Source organism: Odontesthes bonariensis, chromosome 1 (assembly GCF_027942865.1).
Source record: "Odontesthes bonariensis isolate fOdoBon6 chromosome 1, fOdoBon6.hap1, whole genome shotgun sequence".
Classification (NCBI taxonomy): Eukaryota; Metazoa; Chordata; class Actinopteri; order Atheriniformes; family Atherinopsidae; genus Odontesthes; species Odontesthes bonariensis.
In genome coordinates this window covers 19,982,970-19,999,563 of record NC_134506.1, presented here as the reverse complement: position 1 = coordinate 19,999,563, position 16,594 = coordinate 19,982,970, and the positions used below count along the sequence as shown (strand labels likewise).

Here is a 16,594-nt window from a genome sequence, read left to right as displayed (position 1 = left end):
CAGCAGCAAAGATGTATTCAAGAGGTACGGTGCTGTGAAAAAGCCATAGCCCATGACTTAACATTTAGCTTCCGAGGAGCCAGACTTTCTCATAATCTTTTAAAATGGTCTTGCGCAATAGTTGTTCAGGCTTCTCAAAGGTCTTCTGAAGATTCAGTCCAGTCCTTGTACCTGAAAAATTTTTAGAGGAATGTGTTTTTGTTTGTTAAGTCGCTGAACATCGATATGTGAATCATTCAAGCATCACAAAGGCCCCTAACGTAAGGCATGAAACAGTTTGGTGTCTACATATGACAGACAACTTGGAAGGGAACCAATTCTAACTCGCATCTTTCAGCACTTTGTTACTAGCAGCCTGTCACAGAATCACATAACTTGTTCATATTTATTTTGTTGAATCTATGAAAAATGCCAAAAATAACACAATTTGACAGACATCAAAATCGTATTTTACACCACCGAAGGGATCCACAAGGAAGAATTTGCTGAAAACGTGGCGAGTCTCAGCATGGTGTGCAGTATGTACTTGAGAAATTGAGGATATTGGAAAAGTGAAGGATAAAAGCAGAGAACAAAAACCAGCCAACATCCAAAGATGAGCTCTGAAATGTTCTTCAAGAAGCCTGGAGAACTGTTCCTGAAGACTACTTAAACCAGGTGGTCACACCAAATATTGACTCAAGCTCATTAGAACTGTACAAAGTCTCTTTTTCCTTCACATGATGTATTTTCAGTGAATCTATGCACCCTTTTCAGATTTTCCTGGCAATACATGAAGAAATTAGGTTTGACTAAACAGGACTTTGCTCCAGAGTGCAATACTTTTGCAACAGTTAAGTATAGGCATATATCAAAATCGCTAAATTCCCAATGAAGCTGTTCTCATTCACGTAAATTTTCTGTTTCTTTTATCAAGCGGCTAAACATGTCAGAGATTGCAATTAAAACTCAGACCGTTAAAGGCTGTGTCAACTCGCGGTCGCTCAAAGCCTTTCCAGATTGTCACTGTCGCTGCTCTAACTCAACCCTGATTTTTAAAACTGCAGCCAGATCTGACGAAAGTGCCATTCAAGTAGCTTGGAGACAACGTCTGTGCAGTGACTTTGGCTATACTGTACTTACGTGAACAGACAATTAGAATTAGAAGCAGCACAATGTCCTGACGGTTGTTTTTTTTTTTTGTTTTTTTTTAGACCAGCTCATTCTGGTATCGGAAATAGTTTAGTCAATAGACCTTGCCCTCCTGTGCATGTGTGCTGTTACACGAACGGTGGTCTAGTTAAATGGCTAAGTCGGGCTCTAAGTGTAGCTCAACCTAACTGTGCACGTAACCATGCTGAGTATCTCTAAAGCTGGTGTTCTGTTTATCGGAAAAAATACAAAAGAAAAAACATTTTGCAGCAACCAAAATAACAAAAGCTGTGGTTCAGGAACTTTCGCTCCAACTAGTGGAGTTGCACTAATGCTGTGACATCTTTGACAATTACCAAAGTCAGGAGAACTCATTTTAAACTTTGGGTTTTTCACCAAATACTGCTGTTGCCTGAACATGTTCAGGCATAAGGGTGTCCATATGTGCACTTGACATCAGGACACCCTAGGCCGCAGCTCGATGATCAACTTTGTGGTCGTATCGTCGGACTTGCGGCCGTATGTCCTGGACACTCGGGTGAAGAGAGGGGCGGAGCTGTCAACTGATCACCACCTGGTGGTGAGTTGGCTCCGCTGGTGGGGGAGGAAGCCGGTCAGACCTTGCAGGCCCAAACGTATTGTGAGGGTCTGTTGGGAACGGCTGGCGGAATCCCCTGTAAGGAGGAGTTTCAACTCCCACCTCCGGCAGAGCTTCAACCATGTCCCGGGGGAGGTGGGGGACATTGAGCCCGAATGGGCCATGTTCCGTGCCTCCATTGTTGAGGCGGCCGACCGGAGCTGTGGTCGTAAGGTGGTCGGTGCCTGTCGTGGCGGCAACCCTCGAACCCGCTGGTGGACGCCAGTGGTGAGGGAAGCCGTCAAGCTGAAGAAGGAGTCCTATCGGGCCTTTTTGGCCAGTGGGACTCTGGAAGCAGCTGATGGGTACCGACAGGCCAAGCGGAACGCGGCCTCGGCGGTTGCTGAGGCAAAAACTCGGGCTTGGGAGGAGTTCGGGGAGGCCGTGGAGAACGACTTCCGGACGGCCTCGAGGAGTTTCTGGTCCACCATCCGGCGGCTCAGGGAGGGGAAGTGGTGCACCGTCAACACCGTGTATGGTGAGGGCGGGGCTCTGCTGACCTCAACTAGGGACGTCGTGAGTCGGTGGGGGGAATACTTCCGAGGGCCTCCTCAATCCTACCGACACGCCTTCCGATGAGGAAGCAGAGTTGGGGAGCTCGGACGCGGGGCCTCCCATTTCTGGGGCTGAGGTTGCCAAGGTGGTCAAAAAACTCCTCGGTGGCAAGGCCCCAGGGGCGGATGAGGTCCGTCCTGAGTACCTCAAGGCTCTGGATGTTGTAGGGCTGTCTTGGTTGACACGCCTCTTCAGCATCGCGTGGACATCGGGGGCAGTGCCTCTGGACTGGCAGATCGGGGTGGTGGTCCCCCTCTTTAAAAAGAGGGACCGGAGGGTGTGTTCCAACTATAGGGGGATCACACTCCTCAGCCTCCCTGGTAAGGTCTTTTCAGGGGTACTGGAGAGGAGGATCGCCGGATAGTCGAATCTCGAATTCAGGAGGTGCAGTGTGGTTTTCGTCCTGGCCGTGGAACAGTGGACCAGCTCTATACCCTCGGCAGGATCCTGGAGGGTGCATGGGAGTTTGCCCAACCGGTCTACATGTGTTTTGTGGACTTGGAGAAGGCGTTCGACCGTGTCCCTCGGGGACTCTTGTGGGGGGTGCTCCGGGAGTATGTAGTGCCGGACTCCTTGATATGGGCTGTTCGGTCTCTGTATGACCGGTGTCAGAGTTTGGTCCGCATTGCCGGCAGTAAGTCGGACATGTTTCCTGTGAGAGATCGCGAATACAAGCGGCCGATGAGTTTCCTCCGCAGGGTGTCTGGGCTCTCCCTTAGAGATAGGGTGAGAAGCTCGGTCATCCGGGAGGAGTAGAACCGCTGCTCCTCCGCATCGAGAGGAGTCAGATGAGGTGGCTGGGGCATCTGGTTAGGATGCCTCCTGGACGCCTCCCTGGTGAGGTGTTCCGGGCCCGTCCCACTGGGAGGAGGCCCCGGGGAAGACCCAGGACACGTTGGAGAGACTACGTTTCTCGGCTGGCCTGGGAACGCCTCGGGGTCCCCCAGAAGAGCTGGAGGAAGTGGCCGGGGACAGGGACGTCTGGGTTTCTCTGCTCAAGCTGCTGCCCCCGCGACCCGATCCCCGGACAAGCGGCAGATAATGGATGGATGGATGGATGGATACTGTTGCCTCAGATTTGGTATCATGGTACAGATGTAAAGTTATGAGCGCTTATGAGGTCCCCTTAAATATGAACACAGAAACAGGGGGGGAAAAAGGGGCGCAGCTTGATCAGCAGTCGCTAAATTTCACTGTAAATGATTGTCTTTGTTCTCGTGTTCGTTACTGATTCCTAAAGAAAAAAAAGTGCATCTTAAAAATGGTGTCACAACAATGATTTTTGAACCCGTTATGAAAGGTAAAAGCACACAAAACATCACTCCAGCCCTAAAACGTTGATTAATATCCATGTTGCAATCAGAAGGCTCATTATTATATCCTTGCTGTAGAAAACAAGCTTGTGTTTTCATGCCAGGTCAAAAACAAGGTATAACACGCAACTTCTAAACAGAAAAGCTGTGCCTAATTGTGCTAAAAAATGAGTTTGGTTTCAAAACTGCTCTGATATTGATCTAAAATAGCAAACTCAACAATTACGGTCTCATCAATTCCACAAGGGGGAGTGTGTTTGAGACTGAAATGTAAGAGTGGTCCGCTTGTTTCTCCTTCTGCAGCAGCACCGGGTTCTTCCCCTGGACTCACAAGCTGATGGCTCACTAATCTATTCCAGGGGACGTCTCCTTCACTAAAAGCCTGCAGCAGCGAAGGACATCTCCCACTTTGTCATTTTCAATCAGGATATTTACTTTGTCTACACAGGGGAGCTGAAGAAAGCAATTAAATGAGAAAACCTCGAAAAGTTTGAATTTATTACAGATTTTTTTTTTTTTTAAATTCACGAAGACAAGTCAGTTAAGCGGTTCACTTTAAGTGAGCTTTTTTTCAAAATCTTTTAATCGACTTTTTTTTCACACTGAAATGAAATGCGCTGTGATTCAAACAGGCTACAGGTTCTGTTACTTTCTCTGCACCTCAACTTTCAGCTCTGTTCCTGCTTACAAACTGTCCCTCCAGCTCTCACCGGCCTTCCCTAATAAATCTGAGGACTCACTGGTCAGTGGTTTATGTTTTAATGTTGTAGATGGAGTGTAGATAAATGCTACCACTGCATGACTGCTCACCAAAGTAACTTAAGATCTCTGGATGTGCCGACTTGGCTAAAAATAGGTCCGACGGGACACAAATTCTAAAATAGGTTCCATAAAAGAAGCAAGGCGGAAAGAACGTCATTGTTCAATATTTAATTGATCTGTAGTACATATAAATAAATCCCCTGGGGGAAAAAGAAAATAAATATTTAATTTCATGGATGTCTGGCCTGTGGTTGTGGAGATATCCTGCCTTAGACATCGGCTTCATGAAGACAGACCGACAGAAAAAAGGGAAAGAAAAGAAAAACTGAAAGCAATCCAACCATATGGGGGTCAAAACTTAAAGAAGGGTAGTGATCATAATTTAATATTCGATTGCATTCGCACAATAAATAATGACCTCAAGGCTGCTAAGAAGCTAGCTTTACAATCAATCCAAACTACAGTTTTGTTTCTAAATGACTTGGTCAGCAGTGCAGAGACGCCATCAGCAATTCCCTGCAATCAGGTTACTGAACACGAATAAAGCCTTTGCAAACGCTTACATCTCACTCCAACACTGTGACACAAAGCAGCAGAAACCATCAACTGGAAGAGGAAACCTTGTGACATTCCTCTCAGTCAAAAATCAACAAAAGTCAAATTTCCCAAATGGACACCGCAAAATGGGAAAAAAAATGTCTCCCATTGTGTATGTTTTGCATCCCCGGGGTGTGCCATTTCGCTCTCTCGCTCTGTATACTCAAATGAGTCTAGCTGCGAGTCTAAACCCATGCCTATCAGTTATTCCCCTCTGTAAATATTTTATATAAGATAATGCAGGTCTAGGCAATGGAAGTACGTTGATTTTTTTTTAATCACAAATTTTTTTTACTTATTAAATTTGTTTAAAAAAAAAACTTAAAAAAAACCATGCAATCAATGTTTAATGCGTCTCCTCTGGATTTGAGCCAGCCCTCGTCTTCTAAATCAACATATGAAACCAAAGCAAAAGGGTTGAGGGGCCGACACAAAAAGAGCCAAAATGAGGAAAAGGAAGACAAACGAGTGACCAGTTCAAGTGTCTGAACCATGTAAAGGATGATTGACAGCACTGCTCACAATAAGATGTTAATATCTGCCACATCCTCTGTGTTCGTTTATGGTTTTACAAGGTAGGAAGTTAACCGAGGTTAACGGGACAAACGTTAAATTTGCATATGATATTTAAGTATTGGGCATAATAAAAGAAAAAAAACTCATGATGAAGTTACCCCCTGCAGTTATAATTATTTCTGAAGGACACATGAGAGAGAACCACTTTTCACACCATTCTGGTCACTTAATGAGGAAAAAAAGTTTTACTCAAATCCCTTAAATACTTTTTCAATTAGGCACCAGAGAAAATGCCAAGACCAAGGTTGTAAGGGTGCATTTTTTGGCACCGACACACGAAATTCAACACTTTGTGCCAATCGATTTGGTGGATCTGGAAAACAGTTTTGACACATTTCAGTCTGAAACAAAGTGTCGAGCAGCTCACCAACTTGGGGTTCTTTAGGCCAATGTGTGATTCATGTGAAGAAATATGACAAACTATCAATTCAGATCCAAGCAGCATTATGATGATTTATGAAACTGAGAAAATATCATGCCAGCTCCAAACGCAAATGAGCTACCTGCATAGAAATATGCAGGCAGATGTCCTGTGTGGGAGGCAGCAGGGCACTAAAAGGCTCCATTTACACGCATTAGTTTGACTGCAAGATTTGCACTGACAACCATAATTGCTTTCACTCAATTCATACATATGCTTCTCACGAGCAGTCACGTATTACAGATTTTCATATTATCATAATATGTATTCAAATAATTAATTATTTGGACATTTGTCTGACACTGGGGGCAGGTTGTCCTCGTCACGGCAACTGCTCTGTTAGAGACGCCATCACTAAACCACCTCAATGGCAGCGCTCTCAGAGTCATGTCAGAATTCAGATTTCTGACGGTCGATGTCGTTATGAAATGAGCCCAGTAGTAATAGTTATATTTAGTGTGGGTGCCCTAAAGAGGTTCCAGTGTTGCTGTAGTCGGGAGAATGAGTGAGGCAGCAACGCTGCATGTGTTCACATAAATAAATAAGTTAAAAAAAAAACGTTGGTAGCGAAGCAACATTTAAGCCTTCTAGATGTGACCAAGCATTTCCACAGAATGTCACACTGAGTAAGGTCTGTACAAATGTACTGTACAAAAAAAAATAATTATAAAAACTATCAAACTGTTTTTAATAGCATCTGATTGGCAAGCTGTCTTGGGACAGTTGGCAAATGGGCGGGCAGCGGAGGAGTTTAGAGGTGCTAAAGTTCAGGAAGGAGCGACGCAGCACCCTGTGTCCTGCCAACAGCCTTACAGTGGCACAATTCCCGACTAAGTTGTTGACCCATGGCCCCCACCTGCCTTGACCATGCATTATATGGGGGGGGCAAACACTTCCTGTCCTATGCTGCCTGCCACACCAGAAGGCTTTTGACTCATGCCCATCTGTCCTGGTAGTGCATACATTAAGTGAAAGCAGAGATACTGGCAACCTGTCCAATTCATGAGTGCCTTGTTCTGTGATGTGTGAACCTTGTTTCAACAGCCATTTTGGTTAAGAGAAAAATGATCAGTCAGGAAGTCATTCAGTAGTTGTTGCAATAAAAATTTGTGTGATTTTCCAGAAATGCACATTTGTATAACTATTTCTGAAAAGTAATATCATCAGTTCTTTAGGCAGATAAAAATGAACAAAAGTCACGCACGCAATGACTTTCAATAATTGGCTAAATTAAGGAACAAATTAAGGAACATGAGGAACACCTCTCAGCGTGAGTTTACATGCATTTGCCATTACCACAGCAACCAAAGCAGGCTGGATAACAATGCCAAAAAATACAAATTTGGCCTAATTACTTGCAAATATCAGCATGGAGTGTCAGTGTAGAGACTAAGTTTAGTCAAACATCAGATTTGCTTATAGACAGAACACATTCTGGGGACTTTTTAATAAAGCAAGACATTAGGGGACTGCGGTTGGAAACAATAGTAATAAATGAAGCAGGAAAATTAATCCATTGAATTCTTTTAATTATTGCAAGTAAGATTAAAAAATATTTGACATTTTGAGCAAAACATAACAGTGTGACATTAAACCAATAATAAAAAAAAAAATTGAGATTTTATACTTTTAAAAGGTAGCAACTGAATTACTGCCCACTAATATATGTCATACAAATCAGTGCCAAATTTTGGCACCTGTGAGTGCATCTGGGCCATTTTAAATGCACCATGAATCAGCCAGTGGGCTGATTCTACAGTAAAAAGTCATCTGACTAAGGTTTTTGATGCAGAGTCTTCCGGGTCCCTGATCCTAACAACACACAGAGTAAGCAGAGTCTTCTAGATCTAAAGGCAAAGAGATCTCGGAGAAAAAACAGCATGCATGCCTACCACCTTTTAATGCGAAGAAAAACTAGAAACAAGATGTCCGACAAACTCCTACGGTTTGAAACTGCACAATTAAATATTAAATTTAGGAAAATATCTGGATTTCATCGGAAGGAATACAAATTGGACCCATGTCTGCCCGTTCATAAGGTTTGCAGAGATTTGGTTGAGTACAACGATGGCACAACGTCTGTGCAACAGGTGAACGCTAAAACAGCCAATATTAGCAAGATCAACACACGAGATGAAGGCACAGAGGATATTTTTTTACACCACAACTTAGCCACAAGTTCAAAAGTAATTGCAGCAACTGTTGTGCGATTCATTGCTAAAGATTTATGACATCTCAGTGTGGTCGAGACTGATGGTTTTTGTAACATGATCTATTAAAGCTGAGGTACAAGATATCAAGAAGACAATATTCTTACTGACAAACGTGAGAAAAAGTTATATCAAAGTAAAGACTAAAGTCAAACTGGGTCCCTGAACGCTTTCTTATCTGTGCTATGAAACACCAAAAGATATTCGGGATTCTTGCCTGCTCTCTTAATAAATATGTCATGGGAAGAAAGGCAACCAATGCCAAATTCATAGAAATGGCTTGTTTACATTTAGAGTCAAACATTAATCTCCACGTAAGACAGACATTAACACCATCAAGGACCCCAAAGGCTCGCACAGTTAACTACGGTGTAAACATACCTGAGCTGGTTGGATGTCTAAGTAATGGAGCACCTCTTTAACCATGACAGGTGCGTGAGGGGGCTTTTCAGATGAAACAGCAGACAGTTCTTCGGATCTGTCCGTCGCACCAGGACCGGATGACAAACCAACTGCTGAGGAATGCAGGCCAGACGTAAACGTCCTCCATGCTCTCCACGCGGCCAGGTTTGTTTTCCGTATCACTGGATTTGCGTGAAAAACCATGATTCTTGAAATGATCTACGAAGAAAAGAAGACTAAAGTTATGCAACGTTTATAACCAAAAAGAAAAACATTCAATCAAATGGTATCAAATCAAATGCACACCAAGTGGTATAAAACATTAATAAAAACTTAGCAAATAGGAAAGTGCAGAACATAACTTTTTGATGTGGCCAGCTTACATATTAGTTTTAATATTTCCAAAAGGAACAGGGGATTTTAACTTAGTCCAGAGTGGAACTACATGTTCCAGTGCAAAACTACTAAAAGAGAGCAGCCCAGCGTTAATATTCTCATCCAGTTATTAAGTTTTATTTCCTATTAACATTTTGGAACAAAGAAGAATCCAATAAATTACTTGAATCAGGGTTTTTTAATATTTGTGCGTACCAAATACTCATTTATTAGGGGATTATGGTGTGAGGTTGTGTTTCAGGAGCTGGGCTTGACCCCTTCCTGTTCCAACATGACTGCTGCACCTGTGAACAAAGCAAGGTCCATAAAGACATGGATGAGCCAGTCTGGTGTGGCAGAACTTGACTGGCCTGCACAGAGTCCTGACCTAAACCCGATAGAACACCTTTGGAATGAATTAGAGCGGAGACTGTGAGCCAGACCCTCTCATCCAAAATCAGTGTCTGACCTTACGAATGCTCTTCTGGAAGAATGGTCAAAAATTCCCATAAGGGAAAGCTTGCTCAAAAGAGTTGGAGCTGTTATAGCTGCAAAGGGTGGGCCGACTTCATATTAAACCCTATGGATCAAGAATTACATTACATTACATTGTTAAGAATGGGATGTCATTTACATTCATATGTGTGTAAAGGCAGATGATCGAATGCTTTTGGCAATATAGTCCTTCTCCCATGTCCTGTTTTGTTTAGAAAGCCTTTCAGAAAAAGCTGGCATATTTTTTTTTCTTTTAGGATCTTGTAATAATTTTCAACAAAAGTCTGACATTCTTTGCTAGGGTTAGGTTAATCAGAATTATTAGTGATTGTATGAAAGTGAAGGACAACAAAAATGATTAGCAAAAGTTAACATAAACACACATATATACATATCGCCAAAAAAAATGGGTTTACAAAAAAATGGCTCTCTCGTGAGAGCCCAACTTGAATTAGAACAAGATTTACAACCATCCATCTAAAGTTTTCCTTATACTTATTGTTATGGCGTGAACGGCCCTTTATGGTTTCAGTAATGGGGGGCCTATGCCCCACAACAGCTTTATGAGTAGCAACTCTCCTGCCTTTCCCATAACTAGCATGGCTTCTAAATATTGGCAGCTAGCCTTAAGCTAGGGTTTGGAGGGAGGTCACATTAGCACACCTTCACAACAGTACCTCAAGGACTAAACTATAGGTGGGATTTCTGCAGTTATCCAAACATTGTTGGCATGTTGAAGCAAAATTAGCAAAGGCAGGGGTTCTGGGTGTGAAGCAGGTTTTTTATCTAATCTGCAACAATGCCCACGTTCAGTTTGCACACGCTAACAGGTGCTAAAAAAATACGTGCCAATTGCTTGATGAAGGCTGATATTGCTTGGGTGTGTTTAGTAACGTACGTTGCTCATTGTCACGAGTGACTGTATTGGCTGTGCTGATACCAGAGCAACGCGACAGGGCATTTTTAAAACTAGAAAATCGGGCGACGCAGTGGATATTGTTGCTATGCTACCACGTTGGATAATCATGCACATGAGCTACACAAATAATCTACAGGCACACAAAACGGACTTAACAATTTACTGTGTCACGTTAAAACAATGTTCAATCACAACCATGGTGCCCTCTACCTAAGAAACATGCCTTCTCTTCAGAAAACTATCTGCAGCTGTCTACAAGCTTACCGTAGAGTAGCCCCACCTTCAGCACAGCAGTACTTGCGTGCTCTGTGCGTCACTATGGAACGCCCAGCTTCCTGCGGCTCGCACCCAATCTGCTGCCACACAGGAAAAGAGCTCGTGTTTGAAAATATTGGCGCTTGTCGTGGTAATTACCAACAGCTATGCATGGATAACGAGTTTGTTTTTATATTACGAACTCACTGGGTGTCACCACAAAACGTTACAGTGTTAATGAAATGAGAGATAACCGTTAGTGGCAAAAGGTAAGACAAAATCACACACACAAGTGTGTTCGAGGTGAGAACGAAGCCAACGTACCGTTGGAAAATATGCGAGAGCCAGCTAGCTGGCTAGCTAGCAGCGGTTTTCCGACCCAGCCAAGTTAACGGATGAAGGTTTTTCATCATAAAGCAATGTGTGCTTTAGTTCGAATATTCATGCTGTTTTTATAACCATGTTAAACGGCACTTAGTTGACAGTACTAATTTCAACTTTTTTTGTGACTTTGGACTTTGTTTATCTGTAAGGCAACATTTGAATGTGTTCTGTCGTCATTTTAAAAGGAAAGAACCTGCATTGTCCTTATTCAACTGTAATGCTAAACATAAGATAAGCATTCAATTGGCAAAAATCATACATTGTTTAATGAACAAGCTCAGTGGAACAAACAAGGTGCCGTTCATGTGTATTCTTCACATTGACAAATACTATACTGTATAGGATGTGTATATTGATTTTATAGTGTCTTTTATCCATCTATCTATTTGTGGGAGAAATAATTTTATTGTGCTGCCATGTTTCATTCTTAAATATAGCCTACGGCTAGCAGATGAAAATCATAAAGGGACAAATGATCTGTAGACCGATTAGTTTATTGATAACTAAAGATGTAGGATAATATTATATTCATGCTGTTTCCTTCAAGGCAAATGGAGACAATGCTGCTGATGACGCAGAATGATTGTGGTCAGCTTAGATGAAATTATAATTTGCTGCAGTTTTGTTATTGATTTTTCTTTTTAATTGTAATATTATATTTGCCATGCTGTTTGCTATTTACAAAAATGTACTTGACACATTTTTACCCTCCCCCCTCTTCTACAGCAACACTTCGGTCATTTCAGAGGGACCAAAATGGCAAATGATGTGTGTAGCCATGTAAAGGTGGTTGTGCGAGTGAGACCACCCAATGAAAATGAGAGGCGTGAAAACTGCCGAAATGTGGTCCAGGTTGTTGATAACCACATGCTCATATTTGACCCCAAGGAAGAGGACATGTCGTGTTTTGGGTCGCAAAGACTGAGGAACAGAAACCTTAACAAGAAGGCTAACAAAGACCTCAAATTTGTTTTTGACCAAGTCTTCGATGAGAACTCCACTCAAGAGGACATTTTTGAGAACACCACTAAGGGAGTGTTGGATGGTGTGATGAATGGATTTAACTGCACAGGTAACAAATGAAAAAAGTTAAACTGCTGAACATGGTGACAATATGTTTGTGTTGTGTTTACAGCTGGTGGCAGCTGTCTCCATCTCCAGAGACTGTTATTCTAGGCTCAACGCAGTACCATTACTGCAAAAATGGCCCAACATTAGAAGTAGTAAATCAGTTTGAATAGATTCACAGTAACAGCACAAAGTCTGCGCATTAACAGGAAGCATGAGCCTCACCTCACCTTTCCTGGTTTCGCTTAATATTTTATAAGATTCTGGGCCACCAATGGGTCATGACAGAATTTTCCTTGAACTACTTTTGCATTCTTTATGATTTAAAGGAACTGATGCGTGGGTCCTGTCCACTTATGGGAAATGCCCTGCGGACACTACAAAGAGTGTCAGTCAGTGTGGAGTGGCTTTACAACAGTGCCTGCTAGCACAACCAACAACTACTCTGGTCACTTTTACGGTCCTCTTAAGTGTGTCACAGGCATGATTTTTACCAAGGCGAAGCTGTTACTCCTACCAGAGTCGGCAACAGCCAAAGCTGAATTATTCAGAAAATAATTCTGTTAATAACAGCAACAGCCGGGGCGGTCGGTGGCGTAGTGGGTTAAGCAGCCGCCCCATGTACAGAGGCTACAGTCCTCGCTGCAGCTGGCCCCGGTTCGACTCTCGCATTGAGCGGTCCTGTGCTGCGTGTCTTTCCCCTCTCTCTGCCCCCTGCTTCCTGTCTCTCTCCAACTGTCCTCTCATTAAAGGCATAAAAAAAGCCCAAAAAAATACTTAAAAAAAAAAAATAACAGCAACAGCCATGGTTGCTGCCAGCTATAAAAGAATTTACATGGACTGGAAGTTTAACTCGCTTACATACTAGTTATTTGTGTAGGCTTGCTCATTGTAACCTACACAACTATTTGACTTACCCTCTTAGATATAAAGGAGATGGACATTTTGTCATACTGGATTTACAGATTGTATACTTTGTGCCTAATGCTGCTGTTTACTACCTAGCCTATTTTGATTGGGTTGTATTCTGTTCATTTATGGTCTGGTTTGGGTAGTATTGAGACAGACCAGCTTTCTATTCTAATCCACATGCTGCAAGCTACCTGGTTTGCGGATGTCTGTTTATAAACCATCATTTTTCGGGGATTTCCATTTTCTTTTAAGAAGACATTGCACACAGGGGGTGCATCTCATATCTTCTCGAGACTGTGCATGTTTATTGAGTAGTGGATGTAACGGTCACATGTTAGACTAAATTTAGTTTCCCTAGTTGGTGTTAATATACTTACATGATAGCCACAGTTTTTTATTTACTCAGCTATTTTTATAACGAAAAAAAAACATTAATTTAATATTCCAGTCTCATTGAGTTCATCCATATATGTTGAATTCTGTACCACCTGGTTGCTTGATAATGTATTGATAAGTTAATTTCACTTCGATGAAGAGGACGCCCCAGAAACACATAATAAGCCCACTTCTGCAGACTGGACAGATTTCAGTTTTTCTATTTTAATAAGGCAATTGATGCTGTGAAGAGGGTTGAGTTTTGGCACTTAACTTAGTAATATAGAAAAGCGTCTGATGCTTCAACTAAATATCTCTTTAATACCAACAGGTTATGAGGATACCCATTTTCTTCATGACATCTTTGCAGTTTTACTTCTCTTCCCAACCACAGATATCAACTTCTGTTGGTCATTAAAGAGAAAGCAGTCACTTCTGCATAAGCTTAACTTTCCATACGGGCTGGGCATCCTTACGGTCTAAGGTTGAGACTGAATTGAACATTTTAATTCTGAACAGCGAGTCTTACTGACGCCTGGCTTGTCTCTGTGATTTTCACTTGCTTTCTGGTTATGCTCTTTCTAAAGTTGCAGCAGCTGCTGCAATAAGCACTGTTGTCATTTATGCTCCATTTTCTTTGTAGTAAGTTGACTTTTTGGTTGCAGTGTTTGCGTATGGTGCTACTGGAGCGGGAAAGACACACACCATGTTAGGCTCACAAAATAACCCGGGGGTCATGTATCGCACAATGACAGACCTATTCAAACGCATGGATGATGCCAAGGAGGACAAAGAGTTTTCTGTTGCATTCTCATACCTTGAGGTGAATATCTGATATATTTAGTGTGTGTGTTTGTCTATGTTTTATCTGAATAACTACAGGAACTGTTAATGTTTGTGTGAAAGTAAGTTTCATACTCTCACCAAAGTGTTACAATTGCAATATTTATCCATTACCCAAATGTCTCACTGTATGCCTAAGAGCTTAGCGCCAGTCACACTTAAGAGACTTTGGATTGTTTCTTCTCTCTAATCTACAGCCTGAAACATTCCAGTTCCATGTAATCTATATTTGTTGTTATGAGATGGTTTTGGAGGATTTGCTGCCATTAACAGTTTAATTTTTTTGGGTGTTTGCAGGTTTACAATGAACAGATCAGAGACTTGTTAGCTAATGTCGGGCCTCTTGCTGTCAGAGAGGACGCCTCAAAAGGAGTGGTTGTTCAGGGCCTCACGCTGCATCAGGTTGGCATCAACTTGTTTGTAGAGTATGTTAAGGGTAAACACTGGGGCCTCTTGTTTTTTGCAGTTCTTGTATGTTTTGCTAAGTGTAAGAAAATAATACATTTCAGGAAAACAATTACTTGATTTCCTCTCAATATCTGACAGTTGAGATGAGAAAAAACCTTTTTAGACTTTGTATTAAAGAAAGTCACTTTTAAAGAAAGACTGTGTTTCATAAGATGTATTTATGGATAACGTATACAAACAATTTAACTTTGAGTCGCCTTATTGTTTCGGCGCTGTGTCACGCAAGTGCGCTCCGCCAAATGCAAACTTTTAATTGTATCTAATCATGGTGTATTGTTTCTTCCATACAGCCCAAATCTGCAGAGCACATTCTTGAGGCTTTGGATTCTGGCAATCGAATTAGGACACAGCATCCCACTGATATGAATGCCACCTCTTCAAGATCCCATGCTGTATTTCAGGTATTTCAGTCCCGCTTTTATTAAACCTCAGTGGACGATGTGGCTCTAGCATGGTATAATAACTTCTAATAAGAAAAGATGGAAAAAGAAATGAAATAATAAAAAAAACCATAAATGCTCATTCTCTTAGTGCAAACTGTGCCCACTTTGAAAGTGTCTTGCTTGACTGCAAACATCTGACACGCGCTTTTGATTCCTCAGATATATTTGAGACAGCAGGACAAAACTGCCAGCCTCAATCCTAATGTCTGCATTGCCAAAATGAGCCTGATTGACCTTGCTGGCTCAGAGAGAGCCAGCGCCACTAACGCCAAAGGGGCTCGCCTACGAGAAGGTGCTAACATCAATCGCTCCCTCCTTGCTTTGGGAAATGTTATCAATTCTCTTGCTGACCCAAAGGTTAGTTGTTGTTTTTTTTTTGTGTTACTCATACATATACAGTATAATTCACTATATATTACAAATAATGTGGCAGGAAAAAACACAATGACTACATGAAGGAGGACTTTTTCTTCTTCTTCCCAGTCACCAGTGATATGTGCCGATGCCACTGACCCTCGAAATATCCTGACAGCTTAGTCACGTCTTTATGATAATGCGAAAAGCGTTGCCCTGCTCACACAAACTGCACTGTTGTTGTTTTTCATGCATGTCGCCATCATGCAAAATGAGGGAATTAAGGCTTGGGATTATCGACACAAACGCCAATTTGTGTTGTTGTGAATGCCGTCTGTGTCATTCTGACATTACAGCATCAAGTTGTGTTGCAAACACTGCTTCCATTTTCCAAGATTTTTACAGCCCCGCTGCGGAGTCCTTCCAAGAAAACCTTAGGGTTTTTGTCTCTAGTAATAAAGAAAACATAGAAAACTAAAACCGTCATTATTTAGTGTTTCCTTTGAGCATGTTAGAAAGTTGAAAGTGAAAGTTTGCAGTTAAAGAAATGTTTGCAAAAAAAAAATCTTTTTTTTTTTTTTTTTTTTTTTTTTTCATTTTTCAGAATGTTTCAAACATTAATCACAGATGCTTAAATCGTGCGTAGGGAAATATGACAAAAATGTCTAAATGTATCACATTTGTGGGTCTAATAGTTAAGTGGGTCTTAATAGCCATGAATAAAGTGATAAGTCTGCAGTACTGGTCCATAATTTGAACACACTTCTGGGTTTATGTTTTAACTCATACTTGTGCACAAAAAGAGTAACTTGTATCATATTTTACAGGCATCAGAAACTTCTAACTATTAATTGATTAATTAAATGCACGTGTATATAGTATTCTTTTGAATCTTGTTTTTGGCTATCGCACAGTAGGCATTCGTGGAACATTTGTTTGACATTCTGAAGGTTGTTTAGGTTGTATGTATGTGAAGTTGACCACTCTGGCTTCAGTGTTGAAGCTGGAATTTGGGAGGAGGTGAGTCAACTATTTACTTGGTTATTATTTCATTCCAGTTATATACATTAACCTGTCAGGGAGTGTTCTCGTGTCACAC

General features: G+C 41.8%; 2 protein-coding genes across 3 annotated transcripts in view; one reads left to right on the top strand and one right to left on the bottom strand.

Annotated features, from left to right (window-relative positions):
• mettl15 (methyltransferase 15, mitochondrial 12S rRNA N4-cytidine) overlaps positions 1-10,701 on the bottom strand; it is a 55,667-nt gene extending 44,966 nt beyond the window's left edge. The window contains exons 1-3 of one of the 2 annotated variants that reach the window (XM_075455380.1): positions 10,658-10,701; positions 9,196-9,284; positions 8,584-8,823 (exon numbers count right to left, since the gene is read on the bottom strand). In XM_075455380.1, the coding sequence (XP_075311495.1) occupies positions 8,584-8,808 (225 nt within the window). In that variant the 5' untranslated portion in view covers positions 8,809-8,823; positions 9,196-9,284; positions 10,658-10,701. The remainder of the gene's footprint in view (positions 1-8,583; positions 8,824-9,195; positions 9,285-10,657) is intronic. The other variant, XM_075455459.1, reaches the window with a different exon arrangement.
• Positions 10,702-10,777: 76 nt separating this feature from the next.
• kif18a (kinesin family member 18A) overlaps positions 10,778-16,594 on the top strand; it is a 29,302-nt gene continuing 23,485 nt past the window's right edge. The window contains exons 1-6 of the mRNA XM_075470915.1: positions 10,778-10,917; positions 11,759-12,104; positions 14,053-14,210; positions 14,528-14,632; positions 14,989-15,099; positions 15,301-15,498. Of these exons, the coding sequence (XP_075327030.1) occupies positions 11,789-12,104; positions 14,053-14,210; positions 14,528-14,632; positions 14,989-15,099; positions 15,301-15,498 (888 nt within the window). The 5' untranslated portion in view covers positions 10,778-10,917; positions 11,759-11,788. The remainder of the gene's footprint in view (positions 10,918-11,758; positions 12,105-14,052; positions 14,211-14,527; positions 14,633-14,988; positions 15,100-15,300; positions 15,499-16,594) is intronic.